Below are 19,395 nucleotides of genomic sequence, written 5' to 3'. Positions count from 1 at the left end.
CTGCAGAGGGCACGCTCCTCCCAGGCTGCCACTAATCACATCTCCATCCTTAATTCCCTGCAGCCACGTCACTCCCCCCCCACACACAGCCCACGTGGTCCCCATGGCCACCATCACTCTTACAGGTGAGCATTGTTTCTCTGCATTTTTACAACTCCATTTGGGCTGGTTAAGCTCATGGAACAGTGCAGAACAACGGCCGTGCTGGGGCCACGCATGTATTCTGTGGCTTGTCTTTAATTCACATCATTGACACTGGGTTTGCACATTCTCTCAGCTCAGGTCACAGCTCTGGGACAACACCACAGACCCTATCCCAGTGCCAGGACACCGCTCTGCTCAGCCCTGTCCTTGCAGCTGACACTGGGGCTGAAAGCTTCTATGCATCCATAGGGCTCCAGCTCCCTGCCCTACACCCACAGCTCTGGCCAAAAGCCATTCACTGCTGGGAAGAAGTGGGCTATAGGGGGAACACAGCACATGCACCCAGAGCCATTGCAGAACCAGCGTTTATGGGGGTGAACAGGTCAGCCCGTTGCTCACAACCACTACACAGAGGTGCCAAACAGGGCCGCAGCGGGGCAGGGGCTGGGCAGCAGTGACAGTGCGGGGGGAGCAGGACATGGGCACTGTCCAGGGGTGCAGAGCCCCCAAGGGGACTGGGCAGGGGATAAGAGCAGCTCCCAGCAGGGCACGGCCCCATAGGAGGATGCTGGGATGCTGTGGGGCAGGAGGTCTGCATTGCAAAGCCTGAGGGGTTCGGCAGCCTCTTCCAGCACCCTCCAAAACCTGCACCTGGGGGGATGACACCAAAAAGCACCCACTGAGCCAATCCTGAGCCCCTGGGAAAGGCAGCACCCGAGCCCAGAGGTGTGGCAGCTGCTGGGGCACAGGGGAAGGGCACAAGCTGTGCCACCCTTTCCATAGTCCTGCCTACAAACCAGGTCCCTGCCTTCACGCTGCCATGTCCCTTCCCCAGCTTGCGTGGCCCTGGCTGCTCCTTGTGCCTCTCAGTACTGGCATCGAAGGGAAGAAGCACCAGAGAGGTTCAGGCAGAGGGAACAGCAGCACAGGGCTCAGCAGGGCTGCAGCAGAAGCCAGGATGAGGCTGGGATGGGCACACTGCCTGTCTTCATCCTCCATCCATGCAAGGCAGTGGAGATGAGCTGGAAAAAGGGGATTTGCTGCACAGCATCTGGGTGGGCGCAGGGGAACAGGGTGGGGATGAGGCTCCCTCTGAGCATGGCAGGCACTGGGGCTGAGGGCAGAGCGCTGCCCTCCAATGCTGGGAGGGAGGGGGCCAGCCCCACCATGCTCTGCAAGGAAGAGTGAGCAGCACCCCTGGACAGAGCCCTGCACCCGGGCAGCCCTCGCCGCACAGGGGTCAGGCAGAGCAGAGGGGTCCGGAGGGTGGGCGGGCACTGCCAGAGCCACAGAGCCCCCTCCCACGGGCGTCATCTCTTGACCTCAGTGGTGTCGGTGTCCGGCAGCCCGGCGGCAGGCTGAGGGCTGGGCTGCACTGCCTGCACCGTTTCCTCCAGGCTGCCACTGGGGAACACCACGTAGCGGGCGCTGACACGTTGTGGTCGTGGCTCCCGTAGGTTCTCCTTGCTGTGCCACATGCCGTAGCCAAAGTAGACGAGCAGGCCTGGAGTGAGGGAGAGGGAGGTCAGCACGTCCACCCAACAGCACAGCCCTGGCACAGAGGTCCTGGCTCAGCCTTGCCATCAGGTCCCAGGACCTGCAGCAAGTGCTTTCCTCTTGCCAGAATAAATGGTTTCTGGGTACCGGGAGCACTCACCAAGGATGAGCCAAATGGCAAAGCGGAGCCACGTCATGTAGCTGAGCTTCAGCATGAGATAGATGTTGAGGACAATGCTCAGTGCTGGGGACAGGGGAACCAGGGGGATCTGCAAGAGATGGAGTTAGCGGTGAGGGGCTGCCAGCTGTGCCCCAGGACTGCCTCCTATCAACCACACCTGCACCCCAGGTGATGCTGCTGACACCAATACCCCATGCCAGTCATAGAATCACAGCATAATTGGGTTGGGAGAGACCTTGCAGCTCCCCCAGCTCCAAACCCTGCCCTGGGCTGGTTGTCCCCACCCACTCAGGCTGCCCAGGGCCCCATCCATGGCCTGGAGCACTGCTGGGGATGGGGTACCCACAGCTCTCTGGGCAGCCTGGGCCAGAGCCTCGATACCCTCAGAATAAGGAATTTGCCCCTAACAACTTCCCCTTAATATCAGCATGGGACCCACCTGGAAGGTCTGGGTGCTGCGCTGCTGCTCATGTGCCCAGATGAGGAGGAGGCTGAGCACGAAGCCCAGGCTGAAGAGGACGAGCAGCAGAGAGTAGCTCCAGGTGGGCAGGTGAAGGTGGGTGTTGCCAAACACCAAGATTGAGCAAAGGCAGACAGCAGACACCATCAGGGTTACCACAGCCACCGTGACCACCTCGCCCGGGTAGAAGTCACTGAGAAACTCCAGGTAGGGCTCGAAGGCTGCCTTCAGCTGCCCTGGCTCGCGGTGCTCCTTGCTCTTGTCACTCCCCACCAGCTGCAGCTTGTCAGAGAAGGACTCGTACTCCTTCAGCTCGGGGGCAGCCATGCCCTCACGCTGCTCAGGGTTGGGCTGGCTGCCCGCCGGCTGCGCGGGGCCATCCGCCTTCTGCTGCTGGAAGCGCAGCACGATGATGCTGGCGGCCACGAAGGTGTAGGCCAGCAGCGTGCCGATGGACAGGAACTGCACCAGAGCCTCCAGGTCAAAGACGAGGGCCAACAGGGCCATGAGCAGCCCAAAGACCACGATGCCGATGACGGGCACCTGCGTGCGCGGGTGCACCCGGGAGAACACCTGGAAGAAGAGCCCGTCCTCGGCCATGGCGTAGACGATGCGTGGCAGGGAGAAGAGGTTGCTCAGCAGGACCGTGTTCATTGCTGAGGGGTGGGCAGAGAAAAGGGCCCCACGTGAGAGTGGGCCCCAACCAAACCGGCACCCGACCTCGCGCTCTCCCACCTCCTCCCACAAATCCACACTCACCGCAGATGGAGCCGGCAGCCACCAGGAATCCTGCCCAGGCATAGCCCCTCCTGTAGAAAGCGTCAGCCAGGGCAGAGTCGGGATCCAGCGTGTGCCAGGGCACCATCAGCGTCAGCACCACGGACACGAGGATGTAGGCACCGGTGGCCAACCCCAATGAGAATGCAATGGCCCTAGGGACGGCCTTCTGCGGGTTCCTGGCTTCTTCGCTGGAGGCTGCGATGACATCGAAGCCCACAAAGGCGTAGAAGCAGGTGGCTGTGCCAGCCATGATGCCTGACAGCCCATAGGGGGCAAAGCCCCCCTCCTGGGCACTCCAGTTCTTGGGCTGCGCAAGAACGAAGCCCATGATGAGAATGAAGAGGATGACGCCCATGCTGATGGCTGAGAAGACGTGGTTGAGCCAGGAGGACACTTTGGCCCCAAAGGAGATGAAGGCGGTGGCCACCAGCAAGATGGCAGCCGCCAGGAAGTCAGGGTAGTGGGCCAGGAAGGGAACCTGCCAGGTGCCAACGTGGGTCTCGGTGAAGTTCTTAATTTTGTGGTTGAAGATGGAGTCCAGGTAACCGCTCCAGGCCCTGGCCACCGCTGCGCCCCCGATCATGTACTCCAACAGCACGTTCCAGCCGATGAGAAAAGCCCAAATCTCACCCACGGACACGTAGGTGAACATGTAGGCAGAGCCCGTCTTGGGCACCCGGGCCCCAAACTCAGCGTAGCAGAGAGCAGCCAGGAGGGAGGCGAAGCCAGCAATGATGAAGGAGACGATGACGGCGGGGCCGGCGATCTCCTTGGCCACGGTGCCTGTGAGGACATAAAGCCCAGAGCCCACCATGCCCCCGATGCCCAGCAGCGTCAAGTCGATGGTGGAAAGGCACCTGTTGAAGGACGTCTCCATCATGTCGGCCTCCAAGGTCTTCACTCTGTTGAGTTTCTGGCAGAAGCGGGTCAGGTCCGTGGAGCGAGGCAGCCATCTCGCCATCCTGTAGGTGCCCTGCTGGGAGACCTGGTGGGAAGCAGGAAGTCACGAGGAGCCCAGCAGCAGATTGGGAATGCTCTGGTTCCACTCTGCTACGTGACCCACTGGGACCAGAGAAATGGTGGTGGAGTCACCGTCCCTGGATGTGTTCAAGAACCGTGGGGATGTGGCACAGAGGGACGTGGGCAATAAGCATGATGGGAATGGGTTGGGGATCTGAGAGGTCTTTTCCAACCTTAACAATTCCATGACTGAGCAGCCCTGTTCTTCTCCTCCACTGCCTAAATCCTGTCTCTTTGCAGAGCCTAGGAAAGCGGGGCACAGGGAGGGGAAGTCACACGTTTCCTTGGGTTCAGACCTGCTGAGCACAAACATCCCTGCTCTGTAGCGTGCACTGGGGTCAGCCCTGCAGTGTGCTGCTTTAGGCACTGTGCAGGAAGCCGTGCCTGGAAACCAGGTGGAGGGGAACCGCAGCACCCCCAGTACAGCATTTCCTCACCCTTCCCTTTTGAAAGATCGCTGTTAGAACACAAACCAACCCACTCCGGGCACAGCAGACCGCGCTGCTGCCCGACACCTTATCCATCACCTCCCTGCCCAGAAGAAGCCTCGGTGTACTGAAAGCCCATCAAGGGGCCACGCAGGGTCTGCGCCGGCCGCTTCCCTGGGGTCAAACCAACGCACGGAACCACCAGGACGCAACGCGCTCCATCTGCGGCTCGGGGGCTGCTCCCAATCCCCCAAACCCTGCTCAGATGGCTCAGGAGCCGCTCCCCCAAACCTCCGATCCACAGCCGGGTTCCTCCCGGCCCCGTCCACGGGAACGGAGCCGCGGTGACACGCACGCAGCTCCGCATCCGTCACCGGGATCAGAAGAAGCGGAGCCACCGCCCTTTGTCCGTGCGGGTGTTGATCCAGGACGCGGGGGGGGTGGGTGGGGGGGGGGAGAACCTCCTGGCTCCGGAAGAAAGCGAAATCTCACGCAGACATCGAACCCCAAAGCTCCCCCCACCTCCGGCCTCGCTCACCTTTGCGCCCCGGCGGCTCCGAGGGCGCGGCCGGGGGGGGGTCCGCGTGGCTCCGGCCCCGCACCTGCACCGCACCGCCGCCGCCGCCTCGCCCCGCCCCGGCCCCGCCTCCAACACGGCGGTGGGCGGCTGCCACCTGGTGGGTCCGCTCGGGTAGATCTGTGCGAAGCCTGCGGACGGACTGCGAGATGCTCGTAGGTCCCTTCCAGTTATGGGTGCCGCGATGCTCGCAGCTCAGACTGAGGAGCGAGGTCCCCCATCGGGCCTCGCACGGAACCGTTCCCGGCATGAAGGAGCCGTGGATGGACGTGGGTGCACCGGTGGTTTCATAGCAGCAAAACGTTTCTTGTTTCCTTCTCTGCTCCTATCTAAAGCCTTCCTAATGCATCATTTGATTCCACGATAGCTACTGAGCACTAATGCTGACATTCTGTGGACCTGATTCTGTGGACATTTCTTGGGACCAGCCATCACCCCAAATACTTTCAGTGGTGATGAACAACTCGGCACCTGTCCTTCACCATTCGGTGCTTCCATGTACATAAACTCACCTTCATCCCCCCCCCCAAATCCACATCCTCCCTTGGACGGGCCCACACTGCCCTGATCAGCCCAGCAAAGCACAGGAGAAGGCAGCAGGAAATTCACCTTGTTTCTTCCTACTATTGCTCTCTGCTCCTCCTCCAGCTTGCGTGCCTTTGCTCACCTTCTACCAGCCCATGGTAACCGGATCCTATCGTGCTTTGCTTCTCCATGCTGCTGATGGCAGCACTGAGGCTTTGGCAGCGGCTGAAGCCACCTGAGATGCCATCAGGAGCACAGCAGGTCCCCAGCCAAGTGTTCCTATGGCACCCAAGAGCTGCAGGGCTGCACGGGAGCAGAGCTGCTGCATTTCCAGCTGGGGCAGCTTCTGGGTCACTCTCCTAAGATCCAACACCAGTGCAGGAGAAGGGCTGCAGCCAGTCCCCTGGGGATGGTCACTGATCACAAGCTACACCAGGAGCTTTATTCTCTTAAAATAACCTTTCCAACCACTGAACCACATCTGAGAACTCCATGCCCCTCTCAGAAAGCCTCTCTCTCTCTCAAAAAGAAAAAAAAAAGAAGAAAAAAAGAAGAGAAACCTCCTGACCTGTGGCCAGGCTGCAGGCATGGAAAATTTCAGCGGGGATTGTTTGCCTGGCAGAGCCGTGTGCAACTGAAACCAGATGGTGGGAGCAGGAAGCTCTGTTGTCATGGTGCTGCCGGAGCAGCCTGCTGCGGATGCCACAGCCTTGGAGGAAGCTGGGGTGGGTGGCAGAGCCCTGCACGCGCCGTGTGCTGGGGGCTCTGGGCTGTGGTGGGCTCTGCTCTGCTCAACACTGGGCTGTGAAGCTGTGCAGCGATGCTGAGGGGCTGCATTTGCTGCCTGCAGGTGCTCCAAGCTCCTCCAGCTGCACTGCAGGCTCTGCTGCTGCCTGGGAGCAACAGCTCCGGCCTCTTTGCTTTTCACAGTGCTGCAGGAATTCAGCTCCAGTGTGTTCATCTGTAGCACAGCCAGCTCTTCCTACCAAAAGGCTGCCCACAAACTCTGCCAGCACCTTTGCAGTTTCCCTATTTGAGTTGGTGACGGCCCCAGTTTGCTGAAAACCTCTCTGGCTTCAGCCATCTGCTTCTGTAAGGACATAAAGGCTTATAGCACCTTGATTAAGGGGCAGTACCCCATGTCCTAGCTTCAGTAATTAACTGTGTGCTGAATCTTCTAATATTGTCTTGTGCTGTGAACAGAGGCTGTTGTAGTAATAACAGAGGATGCAGGCAAGAGCAAACGGCAGCACTAAAGGAGAAACCTCCCAAACACAATCCTTGGCTGTAGAACTGCTGGAGAACCTTTAAGCAGTGATCTGTGTGTCATCAAAGCCCTTCAGCACAGGATGGCAGAACTCCTTGATCCACTTCCAGCAGCTGCTCTGACTTGAAGAGCCACTCATCCCTGAAGAGAGCTGCTTCCTGACGCTGCCTCGCACCACCCTATCTCCTGTGAGCAGCCAACACTGCACATCAGCTGGCACATTTCTTGCACACACAAAGCTGATTGCACACAAGTGCCCCCATTCCTCCTGTGCACCAAGTCCTGAGGCCCGCAGGGTTCATCAGCTCATCTCTGAGAGCTCTCAGCACCACTCCAGCTCCCCAGCTTCAGTGCAGCGCAGACCCAGAGCAGGGATAGAAAACCCATATGTGTGACCATTGACCTTCAGAAAACTGCAGCCCCAGAGGCCTGTGCAGAATATTTCTATCCATTTGGAGCTGTTTTAGAGTAACAAAACAAAAGCTCCCATGTCTTTTTGGCTGCTTGAGTCAGGTGAAAGCACGACTGACACCATGTCATGGTTCAGTACAGAATTTTAATAGAACTCAGAGGAGAATTGCATGTTATTCACCTCAGTGTCTCTCTGTGAAGTGCCTGCCTGTTCTTTCTGCCTCAGCACACACAAACACACCTTGCTGTAGATACAACTCCAACTTTTTTTTCCCCACCTGCCAACTACCTGCACACTGAGCCTGCAAAGGAAAGCAAGCACACCTTGCTTCCTGTCTGACAGGACAGTTACTCACCTCTCCCATCCCTTATCAAACACTCCTCCTCGATTCGGAAGAGCAGATCATAATTTAGAGGTGACACTGGTCTCTGCAGGCTGGATGTGGCAGATTAATACTCTGTCAGCCCTTGTCTTAGCAACTCAGTGCAACACAGCAGGAAGGGCTACCATGCTTCTTGCTTTGCTGAGTGGAAGGGCAGCCTGGAGCTCTTCAGGCTCTGTGCTCTGGAGGCCTATCTCTAAAGGTAACCTAAGGGTTTCAGCTATTCTGCAGTTGCAGGCCAGTAGCCTCTTCCTAATATAACATAAAGCAAATGCATTAAGTCTATTCTTTAGAGGGAAGTCAGAAGAAAACTCCTTCTTGTTCAGGGAAAAGCCTTCTCCGACTCAGATTCCTTCTGCTGCAACTTCCGAATCAATTCCAGTAAGTTCATCTGTAAAGTCAGCTCCTGGAAAACAAAGACATTAATGCAAGGGTAAGAAGATCCCATCCCTTCTGCAGGAAGGACTCATTGGTACCACGGTACCATTCAGTGCCTGATCCTTTCCAGGAGAAGACAAGGACTCTCCAAAGATACATGCAACACGCTGCTGTGATGGTGCATACAATTCCCTCCTGCATCCTCCAAAGCACCCAATTTTCCACGGCTGTCACTGAGCTGACATCACCACTACCTATAACACCACCAGCAGCTCATGGCTCCCTTGCATCCCTCTTGCCACCTGCTTGTTCTTCACTCACGTTCAGCTCACAAGCCATGCAGCACAGCCTGCACGTCCCCTGCACACGGTGCAACATCCATTCTCTAAGCTCTGCCCTGTGACTCAGGCTTGTAGACATTACATCATGGGAATGAAAATCTACTTTTGTATTAAAAAAATAAATAAATAAGCATATCAACTGCATGAACAGGCAGTTTACATAACAGACTGAGGAAAACACATCTACTGACAGGAAATGTGTGAAGAACGACAGACACCAGCAGTGATTTCTTGCACTGGAAGTCAAGGGTTACCAGCTATCATAAAGGCAAACAAGTGAGAAATAGCAAATGAGAACCCTGTTAAGAATTATTACTGTCAGAAATAACATAACAGGCAGGAGCAAGGGAGGGGGAGGACAAAGAAATGATTTCAGTATATAGATGAGTAATAACAGGAAAAAAAAGGATTTTCTTAAAGATACACAAGCAGAAATTGTGTGGCTTTAGAAGACGGCTGTTTAACTGAGCTTAAGCCAGATTTTCTCTTTAATGCATCCTTGTCAAAATTAAATTTAATCAACTGGAAACGCAGTGAAAAAATCACCTGTTTCTGTATTCACTGCAAGCTTCCATGGCATCCCAAGAAAGTTTTGGAAGCTGCAGTTTTCCATTCCTGTGGTGGACAGCAGAAAGGAAACCTCGGTGGCTGCTCTCAGGTTTTAAGAGCCCTGTCTGATGCACTTCTGCTGCTCTGCTACAACCCTGACCTGCTGAGAGCACAGTGCCCTCCAGCTGATGGGGCAAAGGAGCAATCATTCTTTCCGAGCCAGAATTCAGAGTTCATTAATAGACTGAAACCAAAACAAGTTGTTGGCACAGGAGCACGGCCAGCTCTCACCCTCACTGCTCACACACTGACCTGGGGGTTGGTGGTGATGTAGAAGCCAGACACCCCAGCCTTTTCCAGGGTGCTCTGCTGGTCGATCACTTTTTGGTCCAGTTCCAAGACGATTTTCTCATCCATCATTCGCTGCTCCTCTCGAATTCGCTGCTCCACAGCCTGAGAAGGTAATATTCAACAGATGGGTGGGGGAATGTTTTCCTTCATCCCGTGTTTTTTTTCTCCTCTCAACATCTTTTACTGAAACCAAAGAGCTCCTACACCCTTAAAGCACAGCAATTCGGATGACTTTGCCTCCTCCAAGGACAGCAGAGGGCAGCAAGCACAGCCTCAGATCTTACCTTGGGTGCTTGCCATGCCTTACAGTGAGCTACCTCTCACTACAAAGCACAGGGAAACAGCTGGGACTAGCCTGCTTAAGTGCATTTTGAAGCCAGGAAAGAGACCGTGAGCAGCAGACTGCGATCTGAATGACTTTTCCTGAGCAGCAGCAGGCTGCAGCCAAGTACTTCAGCAGTACATGCACTACGAAGTCAGTAGCCCAGAAGTCACACATCCCTCACAGCACTGCTGAAACTGCAGGAGGACTTGGAGGAGTGACACAGATGAGCAAAAAGCACCAGAGCCAGCTCAGATGCTTGCATGTTCTCCGAGCACAGCTCTGCAGCAGTACATCAGGCCCAGCTCCTGCTGATTCACTAAAGAGCCAAACTCTCCACTCCCAACTTTGCAACAGGAAGCACAGCTTATTTTTTTTGTTGACAACGGCAAGCTGAAGCATTGCTTGGAACTGCAGCCTGCTGGGGCTCTGCTTCTGGCAAACTGAGAATGTTATCAAGTGAGGACTTGCCAAAACAGCCCTATCAGAAGCACACAGGCCCTCCTGCTCTGCCTTAACAGAACAAAGGGAACAATAGAAGCAAGGACCCACTGCCTAAGCACAGGATGGCAGAGCTGGAACTCACTTTGCCACAGACACAAGGTGTAGCAGTGGCGTGTAAATCACCCTCTCCACCTGGAACATGGAGATCAGTGACTAATTCAAAGGCACACAAGAAATCAGGTGCTGTGGGCAGCTCTAAGAACACTACCATGTTCTGCTAGCTGCAGAAAGGGGCATGGGTAGGCAGCAGGATCTTGCTGGGTGATAGTGAACAGCAGTCTTCCTTCTCAAGCCACAGGGAAAGCCAGGAGACACCAAACCTGACCTAAACACAAAGCTCCTTCTCTGCTAACAGCTAAGTGACACAAGTTTAAACACTTTACCCACGCCGTGCTGCCTCTCTGTAACATTATAAACCAAGGCAAGCATTCAGCCAGAAATATTCAAAGTAATAATAATCCTTACTGCACAGAAAGAGAGAAGTCACCGGGTCTGGTGATACTTCTTGTATTGATGGCTGTGGTTTAAAAGACCTGGACAAATCCATGTGAAAAGGGAATGGAAAGCATGTGCTCAGCTGGAAGCTCTGTGGAAAAGCCAGACTGTGAACGATGGAGGATTTGGGCCTGAGCAGCCTGCACAAAAACTGAGCTCTGTCTGCAGAGTGAATGCATCAACAACTGTCTGCAAAAGGCCTGGCCTAAATGAGGAGCAATTCTTACTCCCAAGAAGAAGGAGCTGCCTCATGTAACCGTTTTTGGATATACTGCAGACATTGTGCTGAAGGAGTGACTTTCCCACCCTTGGGTTTGAAATGAGAGGCTTAGTTATCTGTGTGCCATTTAGAGCCAGGCACCCAATTCTGAGACACAGAAAGGCACCAAAGACTCTGAGAAAACTAAGGCTTAAACACAAGCCTTGCTTCAGCTCAGGTGGTTGGGGAGTTGCCATGCTAGGCCAATTGTTTTTTTGTTTTTAAGGCTACAGATACCACTAGGAAGCTGGACATCCCCAAACCATATCCTGTATTATTTCTCCTGTGGGACTGATCCCATAGGAACCCATAGGAGCTGGTCCTTGAACCAGAGAGCAGCTCTGATTAGACAATCCCATCACTAAGATGACGGATCCATTCCCAAAGTGCACTACAACAGAAACAGCAGAACACAGAAAAGGGAAGAAGTAACTTCAGCAACTTCCTCCTGAGGAATAAAGAACACAGGAAGGAATTGGGAAGCTAAAAGGAAGTGGGGAGAAATTGTACAGGATGCAACACAAGGAGAAAAACCACACGTGTGGGTATGTTTGTCATCTAGTGTGAACAAAGCCTAGTGGATGAATGCAGTACTGGAAATGCTTTGGAACAGACAGCATGGACTATTACTTACTATTACGATGCATTTACACATCACACACAGCAGTGAAAGGGATGCAGGCCCAGCCTGACTTCAGCCATCTCAATAGGAAATGAGGGAAGAGGAAACAAAAGGGCTCTCAGGCTGTGGTTATTATGGGTAAAGGTCAGGAGAAAGCCAACATTTAAACAGTTACATGTTTGCCTGATGTGAAGTAAAGTAGCTTCACACATACATTTAAATTACACAGATTAAGATAACCAGCTACTTGTAATTTCCCTTACTTTAAAAACTGTCTTTATCTTATCACTAACAGGTAGATAAGAGGATCTTCAGACCTTTGGGACTCAATGTCCCACTCATGCTGAAGCTCTTTTCCAGAAATGCTTTGGGAAACCAAGAATCAATCTGTGCCTTTAGGTACCTCAGGTTATTTCTCCTTTACCACTGTAACCGAGTAAATCACAACTTTCAGGCATTCCCTGCTTTCACCCTTTGGTGTTCACAGGGGTCGTGACATCCCTCAAACCGTGCCAGCTCCGGTGCTGGGACAACCAGCATTTCCTGGTAGCAAAATGCCTGCGAACCCCTGCGACAACTTCTGTGCCCACGTGGAGGGCAGTGAGGGGTGGCTGCGCCCTCCTGCTCCCCCCTTACCTCCATCTCTCGCTGCTGGGCGGCGCGGAGCAGCGGCAAATTGTGCGGCCTGCAGCACTGCTGGGCCTCCTTGTGCCGGTGGAAGAGCTCCTGCTTCAGCCCTGCGCCCAGGGATGGGGACAGCATCAGGACAACACCCCCACCCCCATCCCCACACCTCCCCATTGCCTCCTTGCAGCGACCCAGGCTCCTGGTTGCAACTCCCCACACCCGCGACCCCAACGCCCCACCACCACCACCTCACCCCAATGCCCCCCGCGTCCCCCACCCCAAATCCCTTTCCCTGCTGACCGCGGTGCTCGCTATGCAGCTTGAGGCGCTGGCTGTAGAGGTTCTTCTCAGTGAGGTGCTGGATCTCCAGCAGCCCCTGCACGATCTCAAACACCGTCCCATCCAGCAGTGCCAGCGCCAGGTCGCTCAGCGTCGTGTAGGACAAGCGCTGCTGGCAGGAGCTGCAGGGACACAGCGGGGTCGGGGTTAGGGCTGGGATCAGGGTTACAGCTTGGAATTGGGGGTTGGAGTTGAGGTTAAGGCTTGGGTTTGGAACCAGGGTTCAGAATTGAAGTCAGAGTTGGGCTTTTTGAAGTCAGAGCTGGCGTTCAGAGTTGGGATTGGAGGCTGGGGTTGGAGGGATAAGAGTTGGGAGTTGGAGGGATAAGGCTGGGGCTTGGAATTGGGCTCAGTGTTGGGAGCTGGGGTTGGATCAGTACTGGAGTTTGGAACTGGAGTCAGCATTCTCAGAGTTGGGGTTCAGAGTTGGGGTTTGGGCCAAGGTTCAGAGTTGGGGTTGGGATTAGGATTGGGAATTGGGGTTCAGAGTTGGGGTTGGTGTTCAGAATCGGGGTTTGGAACTGAGGCCAGGACTGAGGTTCAGGGTCAGGGTTTGGAGTTAGGGTTGGGGTTCAGAATTGGGATTCGAGTCAAGGTTTGGAGCTGGGTTCAGTGTTCAGAGTTGGGGCTGAGATTAAGTTTGGGATTCAGAGTTGGGGTTTGGAGCTGAGGTCAGGAACTGGGGGTACAGGGTCAGGGTTTGGAGCTAGGGTTGCGAGTTCAGAATTGGGATTTGAGCCAAGGTTTGGAGTTGGGGTTCACAGTTGGGGTTTGGAACTGAGGTCAGGATTGAGGTTCAGGGTCAGGGTACGGAGTTAGGGCTGGAGCTCAGAATTGGGGTTTGGGTCAAGGCTTGGAGTGGGGTCGGGGTTCAGAGTTGTGGCTGGGATTAAGACTGAGGTTCGGAGTTGGGGTTTGGAGCTGAGGTCAGGAACTGGGGTACAGGATCAGGGTTTGGAGTTAGGGTCGGAGTTCAGAATTGGGGTTTGGGTCAAAGTTTGGAGTTGGGATTTCGAGTTGGGGCTGAGATTAGGATTGGGAATTGGGGTTCAGAGTTGGGGTTTGGAACTGAGGTCAGGATTGAGGTTCAGGGTCAGGGTACGGAGTTAGGGATGGAGCTCAGAATTGGGGTTTGGATCAAGGTTTGGAGTTGGGATCGGGGTTCAGAGTTGTGGCTGAGATTAAGATTGGGATTCGGAGTTGTGGTTTGAAACCGAGGTCAGGCTTAGGGTTCAGAATCAGGGTTCGGAGTTGGGATTGGAGTTCAGAGCTGGAGTCAAGGTTAGCAATTGAGGCTGGGGTCAGGGTTTGGAGTCAGGGCTTGTAAATGGAGCCGGGTTCGAAGCCGGGTTCAGGATTGGGGCCCAGGCTTTGAGCTGCAGTCCGGACTCCGAGCCAACGGACCCCGAGCCAACGGACACCTCCCCGCTCCCCTCCACCCCTCGTACCTGGGCAGCGCTTTCACCAGCTCCTGCAGCTCTGACAGCAGCCGGTAATGCCGCTCCTGCTGCCGGGACAGCTCCGCCGTCGCCGCTTCGTATCCAGAACCACCGAACCGTTCCATCCCACCGGGCCCAACACAACGCCCGGGCCCGGCGCAGGCGCAGGCGGCGGTGCGGGCGGAGCCTCCCCGGGCTGCGGGGCCGGACGGGGGGCGGTGCGGGCTGTAGGGGGCGGTGCGGGATGTAAGGGGCGGTGCGGGATGTAAGGGGCGATGCGGGATGTAAGGGGCGGTGCGGCTCCAGGCAGTTCCTGAGCCTTGGCGCAGGGTGAGCCGGGTCTGTTGGGTCACCGCATCCCTGTGTGGGAGATCAGTCCGAAGTGTAGGGAAACGCTGCTGTCAGATCCCTCTGTTATAATTCTTTCAAACGTGTGGAGTTTATTAAGTTCATTTCGACGTCATGTGCTGGGTTGGAATGAAAATATTTCCTCCCTCCCTCCCTCCCTTCCTTCCTTTCCATTTTTGTGAGCAGGTAATGAGATCAATATTTAAGACGTTCCTCACAAGGCTGAGTTTCAAATGAATTCCAGCCGTCCACGTGGAGAGGTTCCTGCCCTGAGTTAGCAAAATGAACGATGCACCGAAATGCATTTGAAAGCTTAAGGAGTGATTCTTATTATGACTTCAGAGCTCGCAAGAACTGCACTGTGTACCCAATGGGAGCTGAGGTGTCCATGTTAGAGGACCACAGAACGGCCTGGGTTGCAAAGGACCACAATGATCATCTCATTTCCAACCCCCTGCTGTGTGCAGGTCGCCAACCAGCAGCCCAGGCTGCCCAGAGCCACATCCAGCCTGGCCTTGAATGCCTGCAGGGATGGGGCATCCACAGCCTCCTTGGGCAAAGAAGAACACGGAACATGCCCAGGGAAAACGGGGTATCCCTGCAGTGTCCCTGAATATCAATCATCCCTTTGGGTTTTGCTTGGCTGCCTCCTTTTTCCACTCAAAGAGGGTGATCCCCAAATCCCAGGCTTTGGGTGGGATGATGATGAATCCCTCTCACTCTCACCATGTATTTTTAACAGGCAAATCCACCTACATTTTCCTAACTCTGTTCTCAGGAGCTGCCAAAGAGTTTTTGCTGAGCTGCAGCTGCCAAAGGCAGAGCCGTGGAGCAGAGCCTGGCTGCTTACAGCTGAGGTTGTAGGGGATGGAAAACATAGGCTTTTAATTTAAAGGGATTAGTTGTGGTGCTCAGCTTGGCTGGGGCAGTGCAGAGTACCAGAGTGCTGCTGGTACACTGGCTTCACCACCCCAGGACCTCTGTCCCCATCCTCTGCCACAAAGATGTGCTGAGAGCTGTGGCTAGATGTGTGAGTTTGGGTGCTGTTTGCAGTCCTTACCTGTGGGCTGGCTCCTGTGCTCCCTGCTGGGTGACTGCTGCTACATGCTGGGGATGTCGCTGAAGTGCCTTGCACAGCTCCAGCTCAGCTCTCTTGGAAAGGGCTACAGCCACAATGGCAAGCCCTGGTGTCCCCATGCCATCAGGGGTGTCACAAACAGCCAGGCAGAGCAGGGCTCCCGCTGTGCAGTGGCTGACAGGACTTGCACCTCCTTGCAGTTTTTAAATCAGCTTCCTCGTGGGATGAGACACTCAGCTTTGGATGTTTCGGTTTTCACCCTGCCTCACCTGCATCCCAACCAGGCAGCATTTTGCTGCCCCAAGGCCCTGTTTTTGTGTAGCTGTGGCCATATAACCTGCAAATCCTCCAGCAGCTTTGGATGAGCAGGGATGGGAGCCAGGACCCCACCCAGTACCAGCACAGGACCAAGTGCCCTGACGTGGTGCTGTGGTACCATGTGGCCTCCGTTCTGCTGAGCACAACCCTGCCTTGTCCCTGTCCCAGTCACGTTCCTGTTGTTGCAGCACAGAGCAGCCCTTGCCTTGATCTCTCCAGCCCGTAACCCTTCTCAGGCAGTTTGCTGGCTCTGTGTTTTCTGCTCCCAATCTGTTTCTAGTGGGAGCATAACCCCATTGCTGGCACGAGGGTCTGCAGATCTGATGCTGCTCGTGCCTTTGTGCCCCTACCCCAAGTGAAGGAGCAGCCTGCGGGAAGGACCTGCGCCCCAGGGCCCCAACTCTGTTCTGCTCTGCTGTGAACATTCCTCTCCCTTCCTTTGTGCTGCAGGAAATATGTGCTTCCTTCGTTCCCAACGCTGCTCCCCCCTCAATCGCTACCAGATGTGGGTCCCATGCGCTTCTCATTAGTTTGGCAGGCTCAGGGTGCTGCCTCCTCCCAGCTCGAGGGCTGAGCTTTGGAAAGGCTGAGCTGCTTGTGGGAACCAGCAGGGATATTTGAGCCGGTGTGCACGCCATGAGGCAGCGGGCTTGGAGTGTGTAGGGCCAGCACTGCCTTTGTGCAAGAGCTGGGAGGTGACAGGGAATTGGGGCAGCGCTGGGGAAAGGCAGCTGGGGGCATTGATTCAGAGCTGGGGGTTGGAGCTGCCCGAGTGCCATAAGGGATGGGGACAGGGGCACACTGATGACCTGAGGCAGTGTGGGCTTTTGATAGGGTGGCAGCAGGGAGATGGCATCAGCAGCAGTGCCACAAGCAGCACGTGGATTGTCATTTCCAGGGCAGGATTTGGGGGCTCAGGTGTTCACATCTCATGCCGCATCATCATCTCTTCACAGAGCCTGGAGGGCATCGTGGTGGCTGGACTCAGAGGCTTCAGATCCCAGGGTGATGCGGTCACAGGTGCCCACTGCTCCCTGCACACCTGAGGAAGGGAGCCTGGTTTTTACCTTCCCTTGGAGGTCCTGTTTGGCCAGTCAGAAATGCTGAGCTCCTGATTCAAACAGAGAGCAGAGTGTGCACATGCGTGCATTGCGATAGCTCCTTTTTGCAACCAGAGCACATTGCAATTAGGAACAAATCCTCCAGAGAAACCCGAGCACAAATCCATCCACAGGAGATGGCTGCCAGAACCCGGTGTCCCTCATGGGGCAGTGGCTGTGTCACCACAGCTCTGAGTCACCATATTGGAGCCAGGAGCTGCTGTGGGTTTCCACTGGGCAGACAGTTGTGCCAAAAGAGATCAATGCACCATGGCATAAACAAGCCCAAAGCCTTCTTGGTAGAGGATGATGGGAAGTGATGGGGAGCCTGGGGGCATAACAGGGCCAGAGCTCTCAGATCAAGAGCCAAATTGCATCCTGCCCACAGCCCAGATCTCAGCTTTGGGTTGGGCTGGGGATTTGGGAGATATGGGGGATTTGTCCATCTATTCCTCTATCCCCGTCCTGCACTCTGCCAGCCGGTGTGCTGGGTGTGTGGTCACCACCCTTGGTACTTCTGTAGCCTTGCATCCAACCTCAGTCCCCTGCACACTCATCCCCTGGGTGAGGGGGGACCACGGGAGCCTCACAGCCACCTCCTTGGGTACACTGGGTTTATCCAAACTTAACGAGCGCTGTGCAGTAAATGTGTTCCCCTGCTATGGCCTCAGGAGCTGAGCATCTGAACGGGAATTTCAGCCTGAGCTGTAGCTAAACTAAGGTCTGGATTTAGGGGCTCCCATGGAGAACACAGGGTCTCTATGGAGGAGCTGGTTGTGACTTGGTGGCTGGAGGGGGTGTTCTGGGCCCCTCGTGTCTGCACTGCTCACAGAGCAGATTTGTCAGCAGGGCTGGGTGATGCTGGGGGATATGTTCATACCACCCTATGGTACAGCCTGCGTGTGAGCAAGGAGTGAGAGAGAGAAGCACATGCACAGAGGCACCAGCTGCAAGGCATGCAAAAGATACAAGGGCTACAGCAGGATTCAAGAGATGTGAAGGATTCAAGGGCTGCGATGGGCACAAAGGATGCAGATGATGCAGTGGGGTGCAAAGAATGCAAGAGAGTGGTGCAAGGGATGCAAAAGATGCAATGGGTTGGAAATGTTTCAAGGGCTCTAAGAGGCAGAAAGGATGCAAAGTGGGCTGCAGAGCTTCAAAAGGATGCAGTGAGCTGCAAGGGTTGTAAAAGCTGCAAGGAACAAAAAGGATACAGAGGATACAAGGGGTGCAAAGGATGCAAGGGCCGCAATGGGCACAGGGGATGCAATGAATGAAAAGGCTCTGTTGGGGTCACCTGTGGGCAGGATGCTGAGCACTGCGCCTCGGCCATCACCCCCATGTCTTGTGCAGCACAGAGGGAGCTCAGCCAGCCGCGGCAGCCCGCACTGATCATGTGGCTCCTAATGAAATCCAGACCCTGGCAGAGTCATGACACAGCGCCATGATTTGTGCTCCCATACAGACTAAACAAGCACGAGCACTCCCCCATATCCAGGCCAGCGCAGGCGCGGGGATAAATCAGGTAGTGGTGGTGGGATGCCTCTGTCCATCTTCTGTCAAAGCGGTCTTGTTGGAGTGCTTGGATGCATATGCACTCATGCCTTCCTAAATTATACTGAACAGAGCTACAACAAAAGCTCAGGCTCTCAGATCTGCTCGCAGAAGGCTCCTGCTCCCCATCATTTATGCCCACGAACACTTGAGGCGCTGCACACGGTCCATGCGTTGTTTGCAGTGCCTGAGCCCCCTGCAATCCCCCCCAGCATCAAACACTGCCAGCACTGCTGCTCCCCAAGCGACGAGTGCTTCCTTATACAACCCTAGCAGCTCGCTGTCTCATGCATATTTCATTCTCATTTGAATTTCCCTTTTTTTGAGTTTATTTTTGGTAGGGCCTGAAATAGGAAATGAATAGCTGGCAATCGGGTTCGCTTTTATCGCCGCTCTCTGGGACAAGCCAAAACAAATGTGCTGTTTTCCAACCCGACGGCTCCTCTTTTGCTATTTGGAAATGGGGACAAAATGGGAAAAACACGAACAGCACAGGGTTGGTGGGGGATTGGGGCCACCATGTGCTTGGTGCCCATTGCAGGGTTGGTGATCACTGTGCCATGATGCCACCTGGGCATCATCCCTGGGGAGGAGTGGGGGAGAAAGACCTGCTTGCTTTTGTATTCCCTCATTCTATGTTATTATTCCGTGTTACAACTTCCTCTCGTGATGGGATTCAGCTGGTTATGCCTTGAGGTCAAAGGCCTCAAGAGGAGAAGGAAAGCGAGTTTATTTATGCTAAGTGTGAACTTTCCAGTGGGGCTCACAGCTGCAGGGGAAATTGTTTAGGGATCCGCAAATCAACAGAGGCTGGAAACCATAAAACAAAGTGCTCACAGTGCTGTGCATCACATGATGCTCTCTGTTAGAGGTAACCAACGTGCAGTGGTGGGGGGAAAGCCTGCAGGCCACAGCGGGGTGCTTGGAAAAGGGATTCAGAGTCCTGTCGTGCAGAAAAAATCAGCATAAAACAATATGTGGTGGTCTAACTTGGACTAGAATCACAGAATCACTGAGGTTGGAAAAGATCTCTAAGATCTCCAAGTCCAACCTCACCCCACCATGCCCACTGACCACGTACCTCAGCACCACATCTCC

The 19,395-nt window shown here is 54.8% G+C and overlaps 2 protein-coding genes across 3 annotated transcripts; both read right to left on the bottom strand.

The window, feature by feature from the left end:
- Positions 1-202: 202 nt before the first annotated feature.
- On the bottom strand, positions 203-5,099 carry SLC7A4 (solute carrier family 7 member 4). 2 transcript variants are annotated; one of them, XM_042887037.1, is made up of 5 exons: positions 5,049-5,099; positions 3,042-4,047; positions 2,262-2,938; positions 1,802-1,910; positions 203-1,648 (listed from the first exon to the last, which is right to left on the bottom strand). In XM_042887037.1, the coding sequence occupies exons 2-5, from the start codon at positions 4,021-4,023 to the stop codon at positions 1,455-1,457; spliced, it is 1,962 nt and encodes a 653-aa protein (XP_042742971.1). In that variant the 5' UTR covers positions 4,024-4,047; positions 5,049-5,099; the 3' UTR covers positions 203-1,454. The 2 variants fall into 2 exon arrangements, with proteins under 2 accessions (XP_042742971.1, XP_042742973.1); XM_042887039.1 differs by lacking the exon at positions 5,049-5,099 and adding an exon at positions 4,802-4,900.
- A 2,316-nt stretch (positions 5,100-7,415) lies between these two features.
- Positions 7,416-14,068, bottom strand: LOC122188608 (protein DGCR6). The gene is made up of 5 exons (XM_042887040.1): positions 13,909-14,068; positions 12,422-12,582; positions 12,131-12,231; positions 9,254-9,394; positions 7,416-8,079 (listed from the first exon to the last, which is right to left on the bottom strand). Exons 1-5 carry the CDS (start codon positions 14,022-14,024, stop codon positions 7,996-7,998), a joined length of 603 nt encoding a protein of 200 aa, XP_042742974.1. The 5' UTR covers positions 14,025-14,068; the 3' UTR covers positions 7,416-7,995.
- Between the last annotated feature and the right edge of the window lie 5,327 nt (positions 14,069-19,395).

Source organism: Lagopus leucura, unplaced genomic scaffold (assembly GCF_019238085.1).
Source record: "Lagopus leucura isolate 7727_CA_CO unplaced genomic scaffold, USGS_WTPT01 Super-Scaffold_100071, whole genome shotgun sequence".
In the NCBI taxonomy this organism is placed as follows: Eukaryota; Metazoa; Chordata; class Aves; order Galliformes; family Phasianidae; genus Lagopus; species Lagopus leucura.
Note: the sequence above shows the minus strand (reverse complement) of the source record. Positions and strands in the feature narration are given on the sequence as shown.

Excerpts from the sequence above, each read along its gene's own strand:
- SLC7A4 (XM_042887037.1), bottom strand. The coding sequence starts at position 4,023 with ATGGCGAGATGGCTGCCTCGCTCCACGGACCTGACCCGCTTCTGCCAG. Across the intron at positions 1,911-2,261 it reads GCAGCACCCAGACCTTCCAG|ATCCCCCTGGTTCCCCTGTC; the intron begins GTGGGTCCCATG and ends CATCTCTTGCAG. Across the intron at positions 1,649-1,801 it reads TGCCATTTGGCTCATCCTTG|GCCTGCTCGTCTACTTTGGC; the intron begins GTGAGTGCTCCC and ends CCCTCACTCCAG.
- LOC122188608 (XM_042887040.1), bottom strand. The coding sequence starts at position 14,024 with ATGGAACGGTTCGGTGGTTCTGGATACGAAGCGGCGACGGCGGAGCTG. Across the intron at positions 12,232-12,421 it reads GCTGCATAGCGAGCACCGCG|GGCTGAAGCAGGAGCTCTTC; the intron begins GTCAGCAGGGAA and ends CCCTGGGCGCAG. Across the intron at positions 8,080-9,253 it reads ACATCACCACCAACCCCCAG|GAGCTGACTTTACAGATGAA; the intron begins GTCAGTGTGTGA and ends TTTGTTTTCCAG.